This window comes from Ptychodera flava, chromosome 14 (genome assembly GCF_041260155.1).
Source record: "Ptychodera flava strain L36383 chromosome 14, AS_Pfla_20210202, whole genome shotgun sequence".
Lineage (NCBI taxonomy): Eukaryota > Metazoa > Hemichordata > Enteropneusta > Ptychoderidae > Ptychodera > Ptychodera flava.
Genome location: NC_091941.1, coordinates 33832073 through 33847534, shown reverse-complemented (window position 1 = coordinate 33847534; position 15462 = coordinate 33832073). Strand labels below are relative to the sequence as shown.

General features: G+C 38.4%; 1 protein-coding gene across 1 annotated transcript; it reads right to left on the bottom strand.

Moving 5' to 3' along the window:
- Positions 1-11896: 11896 nt before the first annotated feature.
- Positions 11897-14893, bottom strand: LOC139148831 (uncharacterized). Its single transcript, XM_070720262.1, has one exon. The coding sequence runs from the start codon at positions 14891-14893 to the stop codon at positions 11897-11899; it is 2997 nt and encodes a 998-aa protein (XP_070576363.1).
- Between the last annotated feature and the right edge of the window lie 569 nt (positions 14894-15462).

The following is a 15462-nucleotide window of genomic DNA, read 5'->3' as shown; positions in this document are numbered from 1 at the left end:
CAGACTGAAAATTGGCATATTACAGCCTCCGGAAACAATTGGGGAGGCCAACACTTTCCTTTTTAATCTGCCGATCCCTTTTGTAACAAAGCCATAAATTAATTTATCCACTGCTTGCACAATGTAATTTGGTACAACAATCATTGACGCTAGATACATCAGCTTCGATAAACCCAGTGAGTTTACAATGAGAACTCTACAATAAAAGGTTAAATTTCTCTTTCCCAATGAATTTAAAGTATTTTCAAATTTTACAATTTTTGACTCCCAATTTAATCTTTCACATTTCTTTTCATCGTACCCGAACCATACACCAAGAGCCTTAACTGGTTCATTAGTCCACTTTACACCTGCAATATCCCTATTACAATATTTTTTACTACTAAGCCATACTGCTTCTGTTTTTTCTATGTTCATTTTTAACCCTGCAACTTTTTCAAAATCATGCATAATGTCAATTACTTTTATCACAGACTGCTCATTATGTACAAAAATAGTAGTGTCATCTGCAAGCTGTGCTATTTTTAAAACATTCCTGATAAGATCACCACATGGAAGTGGTAAACCCTCAATTTCATGACATTGACGAATTTTACATGCTAAAACCTCAACACACAAAATAAACAGCAAAGCGCTAAGTGGGCACCCTTGACGAACCCCTCTATTCAAAGAGAAAAAGTTCGTCATCCAACCGTTGCTTATAACATAGCTTTTAACGTTACAATAAATAACTTCAATCCATTTAATAAATTCGGGTCCAAAGCCAAAGAAATGCAATGTGTCAAACATAAAATTCCAGTTTACAGAGTCGAAAGCTTTTTCAAAGTCTATAAATAAAACGGCACCTGGAATGTTGAACTTATCGGTATAGTGGTACATGTCTTGTATTAGTCTTACTACCTCACCAACATATCTTCCTCTAATGTATCCAACTTGATCTGTGTTAACGACGTTTGAGATAACGTTTGACATTCTCTTTGACAAAACATGTGCTAAAAGTTTATAATCTACGCATAGAAGTGAAATAGGACGCCAATTCTTTAAGAGTTCTAATTCATTCTTTTTGTGTAAAAGCGTCAAAATTGCTTTCTGTTGTGAACTTGACAAGTGCCCGTTATGATATGCATCGCTGAAAGAATTCACAATAAGTTTGCCCAATAATGGCCAACACTTTCTGTAGAATTCGACAGTCAAGCCGTCATAGCCAGTGACTTATTAGACTTCATGTCACGTTATACATTCATACATTCCTCATCTGTAATTTTACCTTCGCAACTTTCTCTTTGCACTCTATTCAGTAGTGGCACTTGAATATTTTTTGTAAAATCTCTGAAGCTCATTGACTGCAATTTTTCAGCATACAAATCTTTGTAAAATTCACCTTTTCACTCAAAATGCTACTAAGGTCAGTAACAACTCTCTCATCTCTTGTTTTCAATTTTACAATATTCTTTTTCATATAGTTCCTCTTTTCTAAACCAAGAAAATATTTTGTACTTTTTCACCTTTTTCGACCCAGCGTGATCTTGCTCTGACTTGAGCTCCCTCTGCTTCCTTCAGCAATATTTCGTTTAAATCAGCTTGGGTTTCTTGGTAAAGAGCGAAATTTTCATTGATGGTTCGACACAAAGACACTGCTCTCTTTTCACAAGCAGCTCCTCAAGGTCTTGTTTCTTACTCCGCTGTTTTCTACTCTTTTACAACTATATGCAATTGTGTACTGGTTTAATTTTTTTACATAGCTCCCATTTTGTTTGGTGACACTCTAAATGCTCATGAGTATAACAAAAATTTTCGATAGCAATAACTACGTTATTCAAAAACACAGTATCTTGCAACAGGCTATTGTTGAATTTCCAATACCCTGGCCCTTTTCGTGCCTTCAAAATTCAAACTCAATTTAACAGCCATATGGTCGGTTCTATATGCAGGGTAAATCTCACACAAACTTGAGGCTTTCTTTATATCAGGCGAAATAAGGAAAAAATCTAATCTATACTGTACTAATGGTGCTCTTCTCCTCCATGTATACTCCCTGTTATTTGGATGTAAGTGTCTCCAAATATCACACAGATTGAAATGACTAATAATTTTCTGTAAGGCTAGCCTAGAAGTAGTACACGTGTCTCTATCTGTTTCTGTTACAAAGGGGAATTTGTCAATCACGGGGTTTAAGGTTAGGTTGAAATCACCGCATAAAATAATACTTTCATTTACAAATTCTGAACTGAGAATGCGATGAATATACCTAAAAAAGGAACATTTTGCCACATTACTGTTCGGTGCATAAACATTACAAACTGATGTTGCAAAAGCTACATCCTTCCACACTGAATTTAACAATAATCAATCTTCCTGCACCGTCCTTTTCGATTATATATTGTAGCTTGATATGGAAAATAAGACTGTGACTCCACAACTATGTACAGTACCATGATTGAAAAGAATATTCCCACCCCACTCGTTTTTCCAAAAGATTTCATCCTCACTTTTGCTGTATGTTTCCTGAAGACAAATAATATGATAACCTTTTTTGTGGCAAGTATTGAAAATAACTCTTCGTTTTACTTTATCACGAAGACCTCTTACATTAATTGAAATAATTTTGCATGTCATAATAGCATGAAACAATCGTTACACTGAGTGTACAGGTCTGACGACATCTCCAGTCTTTTCTCTCTGATCTTCTGGTGAACGAATTGAATGTTCTGAGACGTTGCTGCATGTCGATGGTGTTGTTACGAAGTCTTTTCTCTTCTTTTGAAGATTTTCGATGGGTGTTGGTGGAGATCGGTCTTTTTTCTTTCTTGACCCCAATCTTGTAAAAAATCTGACGATACCACGATTTTTCTTACCATGGCTACTCGTTGGGGATGTGCAACTTTCTGTTGGAGAAACATGTTCACTTATGTTCGGTGTGTAATTGACTGCCACTGGGAGAATTACTTAGTCCTGTAGGTTTGGAATGTACCATGGCTGTCGTCGTTATACTTGAACGTCTGATATCATCCAACGCCATGTCAATTACACGCTCTGCGGCTTTTACACGCTCTGAGTAGGTTTCGATGAAGTCATTTACAACTTCTGTCTCAAGTGTTACATCTTGACATTTGGCAGCTAAATGCCCTGTTTTTTTACACTTGTAGCACCGTTTTCCTTCCAAACAGTCTTGACTTCGATGCCCTATTTGTTTGCAGTTATAACACGTTAATGGTGGACGTTTTTGGCAGTCGCTTGCAGTGTGGTCATTTTCTTTACAAATATGACATTGCAATGGTTGTCCATTATGGAACACTCTGATGGGATACGAGGTCTTTACACCATTTTCAGCTGCTGTTGCAGAGACTTACATCCCACTTCACATATATAAAACAATAAGCATCGTGAATCCCTGTACGATATGTAAGTTTCTTGAACATAGCTCCAGAACAGGGTGAGTAGGGGGAATTTAAATTGTCTTTTCATGGTAAAAAAAAATAAACTAAATTTTATGCATTATTTTGAAGTCATTATTTTGAAGCTATGACCCCCCCCTCCAAAAAAAGATTGACTTTTATTCCAATTTTAGAAAAATAGCCTATTTACGTAATTTATTTAATGTCAATGTATGAAGTGCTTCGTGACAGAAGAGGATTTGGTGGATTACCAGTTTTCAAATTGACGCAAAGCCGATAAACAACAATAGCCGCAAAAAAGGCCAAGTACAGTTTTGCGACTAACTACCAAAGAACATACAGGCGGCATTATACCGTCCACAGAGCAAAATATATATCGTTGCAATTCCGAAGTTTGTGTGTGAATTAAAGTATCTAAATAGGCAGCCACAATATTGCTAGTGTTTAAATTCACATATAACTGTAATAAAGGTGAGATCTTCATATTACCGAGATGCATCTACAAATTGGCATCCTTGCATGAGTTTGAGTCGCGGGCTGTCCATGTAGCTGGTGCCGTTAATAGACTAGCCGATGCCTTAAGCCGGTGGCACATCGACCCGTAATATGAAAACGAATTCAAATCAACGGTCAATATCAATGACATGTTAGAAATACTCTATCAGACGTACAGTTTGTCAATGAGTGGTGATTTATTTGTATTTATCTTGCAGCTGACTGCCAAACACCAATCCAAGTCATAGATGATGAGTTCACTACCTCATTTAGATCAGCATTTGCTGAAGGCACTCGCCGCAATTTAACATCACAGCTGAAAGCTTACTTTTTATTCCGCAAGTTTTTCAACCTAACATTTGTGCCAGCTTCAGTCCAGACAGTGTACAGTGTACCTGCATGCAATTAGAAGTTTACACCGTATTCACGGTTTTGCCCCTGTGGCAGCTGATCATTACATTGTCAAATTAATTTTGAAAGGTCTTGCAAGAAATGTTTTACAGCCTCCAAAGCAAAAGTTTCCAATCACTCCAGACCTGTTATTCATGTTTCGCTCCTTTCTCGACTTGTTTACCCCTTATGGTGCTACCCTATGGGCAGATAGTTTAATATGGTTCTTCTCCTTTTTTCCGCAAATACAATCTTGTTCCTAAACCCATTGCTACATTTGATCCACATAAGGACCTCTTTAAGGCATAAATTATGTGTTCAGAACATGGCCTTATTATTGGTGTAACCTGGTCTAAGACAATTCAGTTTCGTGAACGTTGTTTGACAATTCCACTTGCTACTATTCCAGGTTCAGTTTTATGCCCTGTACAGGCATATATATTGTTATAGATATTCGAATAAGCCTGATTCGTGATGACGCTAGAATTCCATAAATAAGGTAGTAATGCATTTTGAAAGTGAAAGACTGAAAATGTTGCTTAAACTGTCCTCAAGGAAACTTGACCATTCTCTTTCAATCAATTAAAAGTCACTGAGCAGAGAAAAAAATGACAATAAATTTATCGATATTGGAAATTCACAATAGCCGCTAATTCTGATATTCGTTGGTTCTAATTTGTTTACAGGCTTGCCGATAATCGACATGAAAAACCCGTATGGTTATAAGGTGATCTAGGATACGGTCTTCTTAGAACGTTACAGCTCCAACCCTGATGGAAACTCGTTTGCAGTAACATTACTGGACCGTGGATCACTGGAACGTGAAGTAATAATTCTGAGGTAAAGACCCGGGGTAAAGAGTCCATATATCGGAAGCTGCCACAGTCTCGTCGTATAGCCCGATTATCATGTTAGGACTAAAAGATTATCATATCATGTTAAATTATATTTCGGTATCGTTTCACATAAAATGTCTTATTCGGTTACATTGTGCCAAACTCTTACGAATGAATAAATGTTCTTCAAATTTGAACAGATGAAAGATTAGAAATTACAGAAACGAATTTAGCAAACGCCGACTTGCTAACTAATATCACTGGGTATCAGACTCTTAATGTATATCTCAATTTCTATAACAGGAAATGTTCAGGCCATGAAAATTTTCCTTCTCCGCAAGGAGTGAAACGCGTCGACGACGGCGAATATGGACTGGTCTACGAGATTCTGTACGGAGATGGTATGGACACCCTGAGTTCAAGTGGTGAACTGGTGAGACTAGTCCTAAAGTTGCAGGTACACTACTGAATATTGTCATTCTTAACCTTCCTGAACTGCAATCACTTCGTAGAGACATTCTCCAATTTCATCCCATTTCAAGTGACAAAAATCGAGACTATACACCCGAGGTGGTCTAGGCAGCCGTCGTGTAGGGTATCTAATTACGCGTTTTGTAATGTTGCGATCAATTTATACATTTTAGGCGAAGTTCTCATTCCGAGAGAGGATTTATCTAGCACTTAAAAACTATCTACTGTTGATTGACCAATCAGAGTGCTCAATTTAGGGTGTTTTATTTACTCATAAAGCCTTGGTCACCAAATTCCAGAAACGAATGACAGCGCCGTAGTAGAGTACTGTCCAATCAAAAGTGAACATGTCAGATTCTGTAGACATCTGGTACATTTTAATATTCAAATTTGGTAACACAGCGGAAACCAGCTGCAACACAAAATCTGCTGTGCCCTAGGGCATTTATATAATGTGCCCTAGGGCATTTATAGGATGTTCCATTACATTGGAAGGCTATTTCACAAATAAAAGTTTTAATTCATATCCTAAACATGTAACATTGACAAAGGGGACGGTTGACGTAAACACATTGAAAACGAAAATATATCAGTTAGGGGCGATAGTTTTTAAGTCGGATAAAACCCTCGTACTCGGGCTCTTCTGATATATAAAGTCCAACCCTATATATAATGTCTCGGCCTGCGGCCTCGACATTTATCGTTGGGTTGGACTTATATACCAGAAGAGCCCTCGTACTCGGGCTTTATCCTATACTTCAACTGTGTGGCGCTGTAGCATTTTGCACCATAATGAAATTATTCACCAGGCCATCTGTCCAAGCAATATCATTGTAAGTAAGCTTTGATTTTGTTATTTCAAGAGAATTGAGAAGATTTCAATATCTTTGTTCCACAACGATAAGGGGGCAAAACCTCGCGGTTTAAGGACTACCCAAGTACATGGCTCCGGAGGATGTCCTGAATAACGGCACAGCATCCTTCAAAGAGGACGTCTGGAGCCTTGGTATGGTTCTCGCTCTTCTGTTTACCGGTCTCCAACCATATCATGAGTACGAACCAGCAAATATTGCCAAATTCCAAGAAATGCACGCAAATAAACAAACCGACCAAGGTATATGCTCCGAGAAGATCAGACAACGTAGAGATGAAACGCTACACCGGACAAGGAACGGCGATGGAACAAGTTTGAACTCTGATGAACTTGGCTGTGTGCCCAACACAAGGACTGAGACCATGCGCTTAAGAGCTCTAAGGCACATTTGCAATGTTGATAGCGGATGTCTCATGGTCGTCATATGTCAACGACACTTATAATGATAAATTATATTCTGTTTGCGCAATGCAATTTTCATATTTACATCAGCTCTGTGTAACATATAAGTTATTTGTCTGTACTGTGTGTTGAATGCTAAAATCATCTTTCATGCAGTAGAGAGCGATTTCAACCATAAAAAATATCATATCAGATAAACAATCCTACACGTCGTATTAAACGGTTCCGAAAAAGATGGAAGGCGTTAAGGAGAATTAATGATGTTTTGCCGCCATTCAGCTCATTATCTTATGTCAAAATATAATTATTTTCAACAGAAAGCAAGTCAATCTCGCCGGTTTGTGAAGCAATTGTTTGGTAGAGTTTTTAAATCTTTGACGGATACTTGACTTTCTCATTGAGGATGAATTTTGTGTGTCTCGCTGTATTCATTTTCTTTCCACCAGGCTTTGTCCTGAACGAAGTCGAAATTTACTGTCCGCTATACTCGTCCTCTCAGTATCATCACAAAACTGTAATTGGCTTTTGACGGTAATCGTCGAAAAAGTGTAAATGACAGTTTTACTGTTTATGGTTGTTTCTCGGCTTTGCATCAATGTGAAAACTGCTAATCCACCAACTCTCCTGTCAAGGAGCACTATTCATTGGCATTACACTGGCATCTTCGGCAGTTCTTCATCGTGGAGCCGACCAGCGGACTAATTATCTAAATATGCTATTCTAATAAATTGCGAATGGGGTAGAGGGAAAAGTGATAGATCACCGTACCCCCCTCTATGATTTCAAAGTTAGTTCCATAATTGAAGTATCAAAAGAAAATTTTGAACATGCCAATTTAGGACAAGAACACTCCAGGTACAAATATACGAGAGCACATAATAACACTACAGTGCATCGATGGAGAGGAAACAGGAACCCAGGAATAGTAGAGAAATAGGTGTGTCATCACCGCTAACCTGGCCATACTTCAACATAGTATAGTCACCGACTAGACATTAAATTCAAATCGTTCATACGAGTTTCGAGTAAGAACAAAATCCTTTATTGGAATAAATTTTGTAGTTTCAAGACTGCCTGTTTAGTTTTCAAACAAACTGAATCGTCTGCCTTGCCTATTTGCTACGATTACCAAATCTAGAGCAATTGATACACCGACTATAACAGTTTCTTCGCATCTTCAAAATAATAGGTAAATTACAGTTTCTATCCTTTTTCGTACGTTGAAGGTGAGTAACAACAATTTAAAATCCCTCACACTTGACCTCCTCCTAAGCTGTTTTAGAGAAAGACTAAAAGACTTCTCCATATCGTACAGAGATTCACGATGCTAATTCCTACTCTTACATTCCGACTTTCCATTTTGACCACTGTAAAAATAAACAAGTCAGATAATGATTACTAATGAGACTAATGTACTCTCTAAGATACTGTTTACACTGGAAGACGTAAAAGAGGCGGAGTATGTAGACTTGATGGGCAAAGTTGACGTTTCACTTGTTGATTGTTGTGATCAGAGCGACATTGAGTCTAAGGACTATAGTACCCTGGCGAATTTCAAACGACTATGTCACAAGCATTACTGTTAATATGAAAATACAAATGTATCAGTATACTCGTAAATTCACGAGAATTATGATGAGCAAAGAATTTAAAAACGAATGTAATTTCTTGTACACCAGCAAGAGCCTTGTCATATAAATATTGTCACGTGGGGGCACTTCACTTTGTCAGTTATGATCTGACAACTATATCTTGACGCAAATCACAAAGTGTAGGTTTTTCATGTTCAATAATTCACTTTCTTGATAACATTGGGGCTGTATTTATCATCTAGAAACTTCAGCAATAATTGTATTTTGAAAAAGCGGGGGATAAATTTCACTTCTTAACCTGCAGACAAACTTAGATTTCACATTGGCTGTTTAGAAAGCACATGAAGACCGAGATATCTCCAGCTTGAACAACAAACAGACCAGATTTATGAGCTAATAAAATACCCTAAATACACAAACTTCCTTTGATTTTGTGTGTGTATATATATATATATATATATATATATATATATATATATATAATATATATATATATATATATATATATTTACAAAAATCACTTTTATTCATCTCTCAATTATGTTTAAACTGTACATAACTTATATATATATATATATATATATATATATATATATATATATATATATATATATATATATATATATATATATATATAATTTTCTCTTTATCATCACCATTATATTTTTCCTTTATACATCTCCAGGATAAAAATCATCAATCTTATCGTTTTACAGTGGAATGTGTCTTCACGATGTTAACGCCATCGATGAACGATCCCATGCCGTACGGTGTCGTGGACTACATAGTTTTCGTCGGCATGCTTGCCATTTCGACGATAACCGGAATATATCATGGTTTTGCGAGGGCGGTCAACACTCCACTGCAAGATAGGCCCATGTAAAATTAAACACAATTAAACATTTGACAACATTGTCACCCTTGATTTAGAAGTCCGATAAACTGGCTTTATCTTCCTTTTTCTTGTTTATCGACATGTTGATTTTATCGGCCGAATGCAGCAACGCCCCTTCAGATGTTGTTAAACGGACAATATAGATGATAAGACCGCGACTTGAAATTTAAAATGGCTGCCATCCCTGTGCCAACTATTGGGAAATATATATTTTCGATTGTCGAAAAAGTAAGACATTGAAAAAAATGTCTTACACCAAGAGCTTTAAAATGAATCCTCACAAGTGGTAGATCAGACAAAAATTGTAAAAGAGAGTGTGAATATCTGTCCCCGAGGCACATTCTACCTCAAACTTAAGTACACTTCGTTTCTATGTCAGAATGAAGGTATCAGTCATAGAGTGGTGCAATTAAAACTGTATGTTTTCATTTGTTTATGGTAAATACCTTTTGGCTGGCAGAAAAATGCATTTTCTTCCCGTTGCTATGTCAATCATATATGGTGTCATTTCTTTCGTCCTTGTCTATTCTGGGAAGACCCTCTGAAATGTTGCATACTGCATCATATATCAGCTACTCTCTCATCTGTTTGGTCGCTGCGAATGATAAGCTGACCTCCTCTTTGTTCCAGTTTTCAAAGGTCTTCAGTTAACCAGCTCTTACGAGGTCATTTTATATATCATTCGCATTTCATGCACCACCATAACAATAATAATAAGAGGAAGTGGAAAAGTGTCTCCACGCAGTCCCTCCGGACTGTACGTGGTTTGAAGAAAGTGTTACGTTCGTTCAAATGTCCGAACGTATTCTTACGAGTTGACAGTAATAGAGTAAAGGTTGTTGTTAAATTATGACCATGGCTGTCCCTAATCTGCTACCCTGCAGGGACTTACATCCAACATCACACATCTTAACCGAAGTTAGACTTTGTCCTCTTTAGACCAATTCCATGAAAGAATTACCCCTGAAGAGCTCACGACGAGGGAGTCTACTCACCAAGAGAAGTGTACTTAACAAGCACAAGTCACCGTAATATGATTTGATCTTTTGTTCAGCATGCTTTCTGCGACTGATTTGTTACTTGTTATCAATTATGGCAGTTAGAGGAGAATTCGCTCTCGGTTCATCAAGGTCGTAGCCTGACCAAACAGTGTGGGGCAGAACCTAGCTCAGCTAGAATTTAGGTAATATAATATATATTGACGGTGGATAATTTCAGGGGGCACCTGCCCCTCGCCCAACCCGCAAGCTACGACCCTGTACATGAGGCGGTAGTTCAATATACGTGATCTTTTACTCCTTTACTACACAGAAAAGCATGAGTCAAAGGAATGAACTTTGAAGTTACTCAATATTCGCATTCTAAAACTAGCTTGGTTGTACAGTTTGTCGTTATTTTCACTTTGAGAGTAATCCAGTATATAATGAAAAATTGAATGCTGAAATTTTTACATCATTCATGGATAATTCATCGTCCATTGAGTGCAAACAAAACGACGTTAGTTGAAAAACATATGCCAATATTTGGCGTGTAGACTTTGAGCACTCTACATGTAAAGTGTTTGGGATATGAATCTCATAGAGGCTCGTTGGAAGTCAAAATACAGACAAATCTGAAAAATACAGACAAATCTGAACAATGTTACTTTATGTTTGTTATCGACTATTGTTAAGTCATCTGCAGGTTAAGATGGCTTTTCAACCATTCCGTACTGAGATGTCAACTAATTTATTGTTATGTGTGGGTTACACACTTGGGGGTAGGTTCGGTTAGAGAGAGACAGAATAGGCCGGAGACAGCTTTGTATTGTGTCTTAATATGACAAAGTTCAAATCTATCCTTTATTACTATCACAGGTCCATATATACAATGTAGTATGAATAATCATTAGAATCAATGAATGACACGACTAACTAATGACACGCCCAATGCATAATCTACATAATTAGTAAAGGAATTGGTGGGCGGAGCTACACCATACACGTGATTCCCAACATCCTCCCGCCAGCAAGATAAAGAGTTTCAAAAATCTTACACAACTGAATTCAAAAATGCAAAAAACAACACGAAATAAATCTCAAGAGTAAAGTGTCTATGATAAGCGTAAGATTGGAAAGAATAATCTGAAAGATCAATGGCGGTTGGTGTCTAATCATGCTTGATAAGAAAGTACGCCTGGTACGGATTAAGTCACAATCTGCTTCTGTTTGTGGCGCGTGATACAAACTTCAAAGAGAACTCTAATGCAAATCCTTATATAAACTATACTTAATTAAATCCTTCTTACAGTACTAGTTCGTTATAAGCTTTAAACACAGAAAGAAAACTAAAAATAAGATGACGGAAATACTTTGTGTAAACGTTACATTAATCTCTAATTCAAAAAATAACTGTAAGTTACAATCTAACGGATGTTCATAGCGAACGTCATAATGAAATCACAACTGAAATAAGTTCAAAGTTACAAATATCACAAACTAAAGTAAAACTCTAAAACTACAAAGCAGTCACTGAAGATAGTGAATGCGTGTCTGAAACAAAACTTACTAATACAGAATTGATGACATTTCCTTTAGTCGTTGACGGGCTTTCATAGCCGCTTCACGAACTGCACGTCGTGAACTGTTCACACTTCTATTTGTAGTATGTGCACCTTTGTCAGTGTCGGCGCACGTTTCATTATTTTCAACTTCTGAATTAACTTCTAATGGATACAATTTAGTGATAGGTCTACTAGTTTTGCCGGTACGCGTTCTGATGTAAGCGGAACGCACTAAACCATCATTTCCTGTGTTAAGTTTTTCAACAATGGCAAGAGACCACCTTATCCGTGGGACGGATTTGTCTTCCACTAGAACAACATCACCCACCCTTATCTGATTCTGAATGGCTCCCTTCCCTGAAATTCGATCTCTTTCACGCAATGTGTTGAGGTAATCTTGAGACCATCTTTTCCAGAAATGAGTGTGAATTTTGCCTAAATACTCTGATCTCCTCTGGAGATGTTCTTGGCTACCAAATGTTGGGTCATTTAGCTCATCTTCATCGATTGAGTAATATGGCAAAGTTGTGATAAGACGACCATGTAACAAGTGTGAAGGGGTCAAGGGTGAAAGATCGTTGGAATCGGTGGAAAGATAAGTCAGTGGACGATCGTTCAACGTAGCTTCAATTTCAGCAAGAACTGTCTGTAACTCATCGACTGATACGAACGATCGACCGAGAACTTTTTTGAGGGCAGTTTTAGTCAAGCCGATAAGTCGTTCCCAAAAGCCACCAAACCACGGCGCACATTTTGGAATGAAAGTCCATTCCACGCGACAGTTTGCAAAATAGTTCCGTACTGGTACTGATTTCATCATGTTTTCTATTTCCGCCGCGGCTGATAAATATGTGGATCCGTTGTCCAACAAAATTTTGCGTGGCAGGGAGCGTCTGGCGGCGAACCTCCTGAAGGCTCGTAAAAATGTCTCGCTACTGAGGTTTGCGACCAATTCTAAATGTATGGCTCGAGTAACGGCACACGTGAATAAACAAATGTACGCTTTTTGCTCAGACTTTCCTACTGAGACATACACTGCACCAGTAAAATCCACGCCAGTAACAGTAAAGGGTGGAGCATCGCTCAATCTACAACTCTGTAGGGGTGCGGGGATTGGTTTTCTGTAGGATTTGCCGCAAACTACTCGACAGACAACGCATCTTCTCAATATTGATTTTACAAACGGTCGAATTTGTGGAATCCAAAATCTCTGCCGAATGTGTGTGATTGTTGTCTGTGATCCGGAGTGTTTTATTTGCCAATGAGCGGCGATCACTATCAATTTTGTGAAGTGATTTTCTCGGGGAAGGAGAAGCGGAAATTTAGTTTCCCAACTTAACGGCGCATTGTGAAGCCTACCACCAACACGAACGAAGCCTTCTTTGTCAATAAACAAGCGAAGTTGGTGGGCTAATGAGCCAACTGATTTCTGTTTATAGTTAAGCGCCTTAATTTCTGTGGAATAAGCGCGCCTTTGAGTATCACGGATCCCTAAAATTTCAGCGGCGTTGATTTCTTGTGCGGTCAAGGTATCAAGTTTACGGTCCTTTTCCTCACACTTCAGATTGTTCACAAATCGTAGAACATAAGCACTTACGCGCAATAGTCTAGTCAAGGAGCTATAGTTGGTAGAATCTATGATTTTGGAGATACCGACATGAGTAGCAACAGGTTGTTCACGCGTACTTTTGTAAGCTTCTGCTGCGTTAATTTCATCAGTGACGTGTAACACTTGACTATCAAAGACTTCGCAAACTGGCCAATCTCCCAATTTTAGCCATTGTGGTCCATGCCACCATAGCGTGCTTCCAGCCAGTTGTGACGGCAGAATGCCGCGAGACAATAGAACGGCTGGATTATCAGTTGTAGGACAGTATTTGTACTCACCAATGAGTTCATTTGCTTTGATTTCAGTAATTCGATTGCTAACGAAACATGGCAACTTCTTATTGTTTTGCAGCCAGTATAGGACGGCCTGACTATCAGACCACAGATAACACTTGTCAATACTAATTTGTTCGTTGAGACTGGAGTGAACAAATTTCAGAAGACAAGATCCTAACAAAACTCCCATGAGTTCTGCGCGTGGGATTGTCAAAGGTTTGACTGGAGTTACTCTACTTTTGGAAAGTACAAGGGCAGTTTCACGCGTCTGCGGATTGCGTAAATAAACTGCTGCACCGTAGGCCTTCTTGCTAGCGTCAGAAAACGCATGTAATTCAAATTTGCTTTCATTGATATCGGAATTGAATGGGTAACGTGGGATTTGTATTTCGGAAACTGTTTGTAATTCGTGGCATATCTTAACCCATTCGTTTCGGAGATCGCTCTGTAGCAGTTCGTCCCACTGAAGTTGTGCTTTCCACAATTTCTGGACGAAAATCTTAGCATTGATATGTACGGGAGTAATGAAACCGAGAGGATCGTACAAACTTGCAGTTGCTCTAACAATTTCTCGTTTCGTAACAAGTGGTTCGCTTTCTGTTGCTTTGTCTAATTCTTTATCTGGGTAGCGAAGTGAATCTGAATCTGTATCCCAGCGTAAACCAAGTACATTTGCGATGCTATCTGAACACGGAATATTTGCCTTTGCAACGATTTCTTTCAACTTAGCGCAGTTAGTAGCCCACTCGCGAAGATTAAAGCCGCTTGATTTCATGAGATTAATTGCCTCAGTATGATAATCTATGAGTTTCTGTTCAGAGTCGCGTCCACTCAAAACATTATCAACATAGATATTTTTGCTTAGATCTACGGCAGTTTCAGATCCATCATTTTCTAAGTGAAACTTGACGGTTGCGTTCAAAATGAACGGCGAACATGCGGCACCGAACAACACGACTTTAAAGCGGTAAATACGAAATGGACTGTTTGGATCGTCAGGGTCCGATAACCACATGAATTTTGTGAAATCACGATCGGACTCCTCTAGGCCTACTTGTAGGAATGCCTTCTCGATATCTGCGGAAACGCCAAATTTGTGCATGCGGAAACGGAGCATAATCGAAGCAAGATCATTTAGTAGCGATGGCCCTGCGTCTAAGCAGTCGTTTAAACTGGGGTTGTTTCCGACCTTGCAGCTACAGTCGTACAGCTACACTGATAGGTGTTGTATCGGAATTTTTCTTCACGGGATGATGAGGTAAATAATGGCCTGAACTTAAATCATCATTAGTAACTATCTCTATGAAACCGCGTTCCAACTGATTTGTGATTAGTTTGTCGTACACTTGTCTAATCTCCGGTGTTAATCTTTGTACCATCGTGCGGGTTCGTTTTTCGGCAGATCGTCCATGTACGTAGCCGACACGAACACGAAGTGTCTGTTACCGGCTACCAAAAGCTATGTAAAATAGTAAAGAATGAGCTACAAAATCACTATCAGTTTTAAGTTGAAGGTAGAATAAGTCTGTGCCTTTGTATAAAATACTATAAAAATAGTAGAAAGTGAGCAACCAGCTGAAAGTTAGTCGAGGGTACCTTAACCCCATATCATTTGCATCTCATTGCCGGCTACATGGACTGTGTGCCCGTTTTTCGCAAACATTTCGATTTGCAGTCTGAAACACG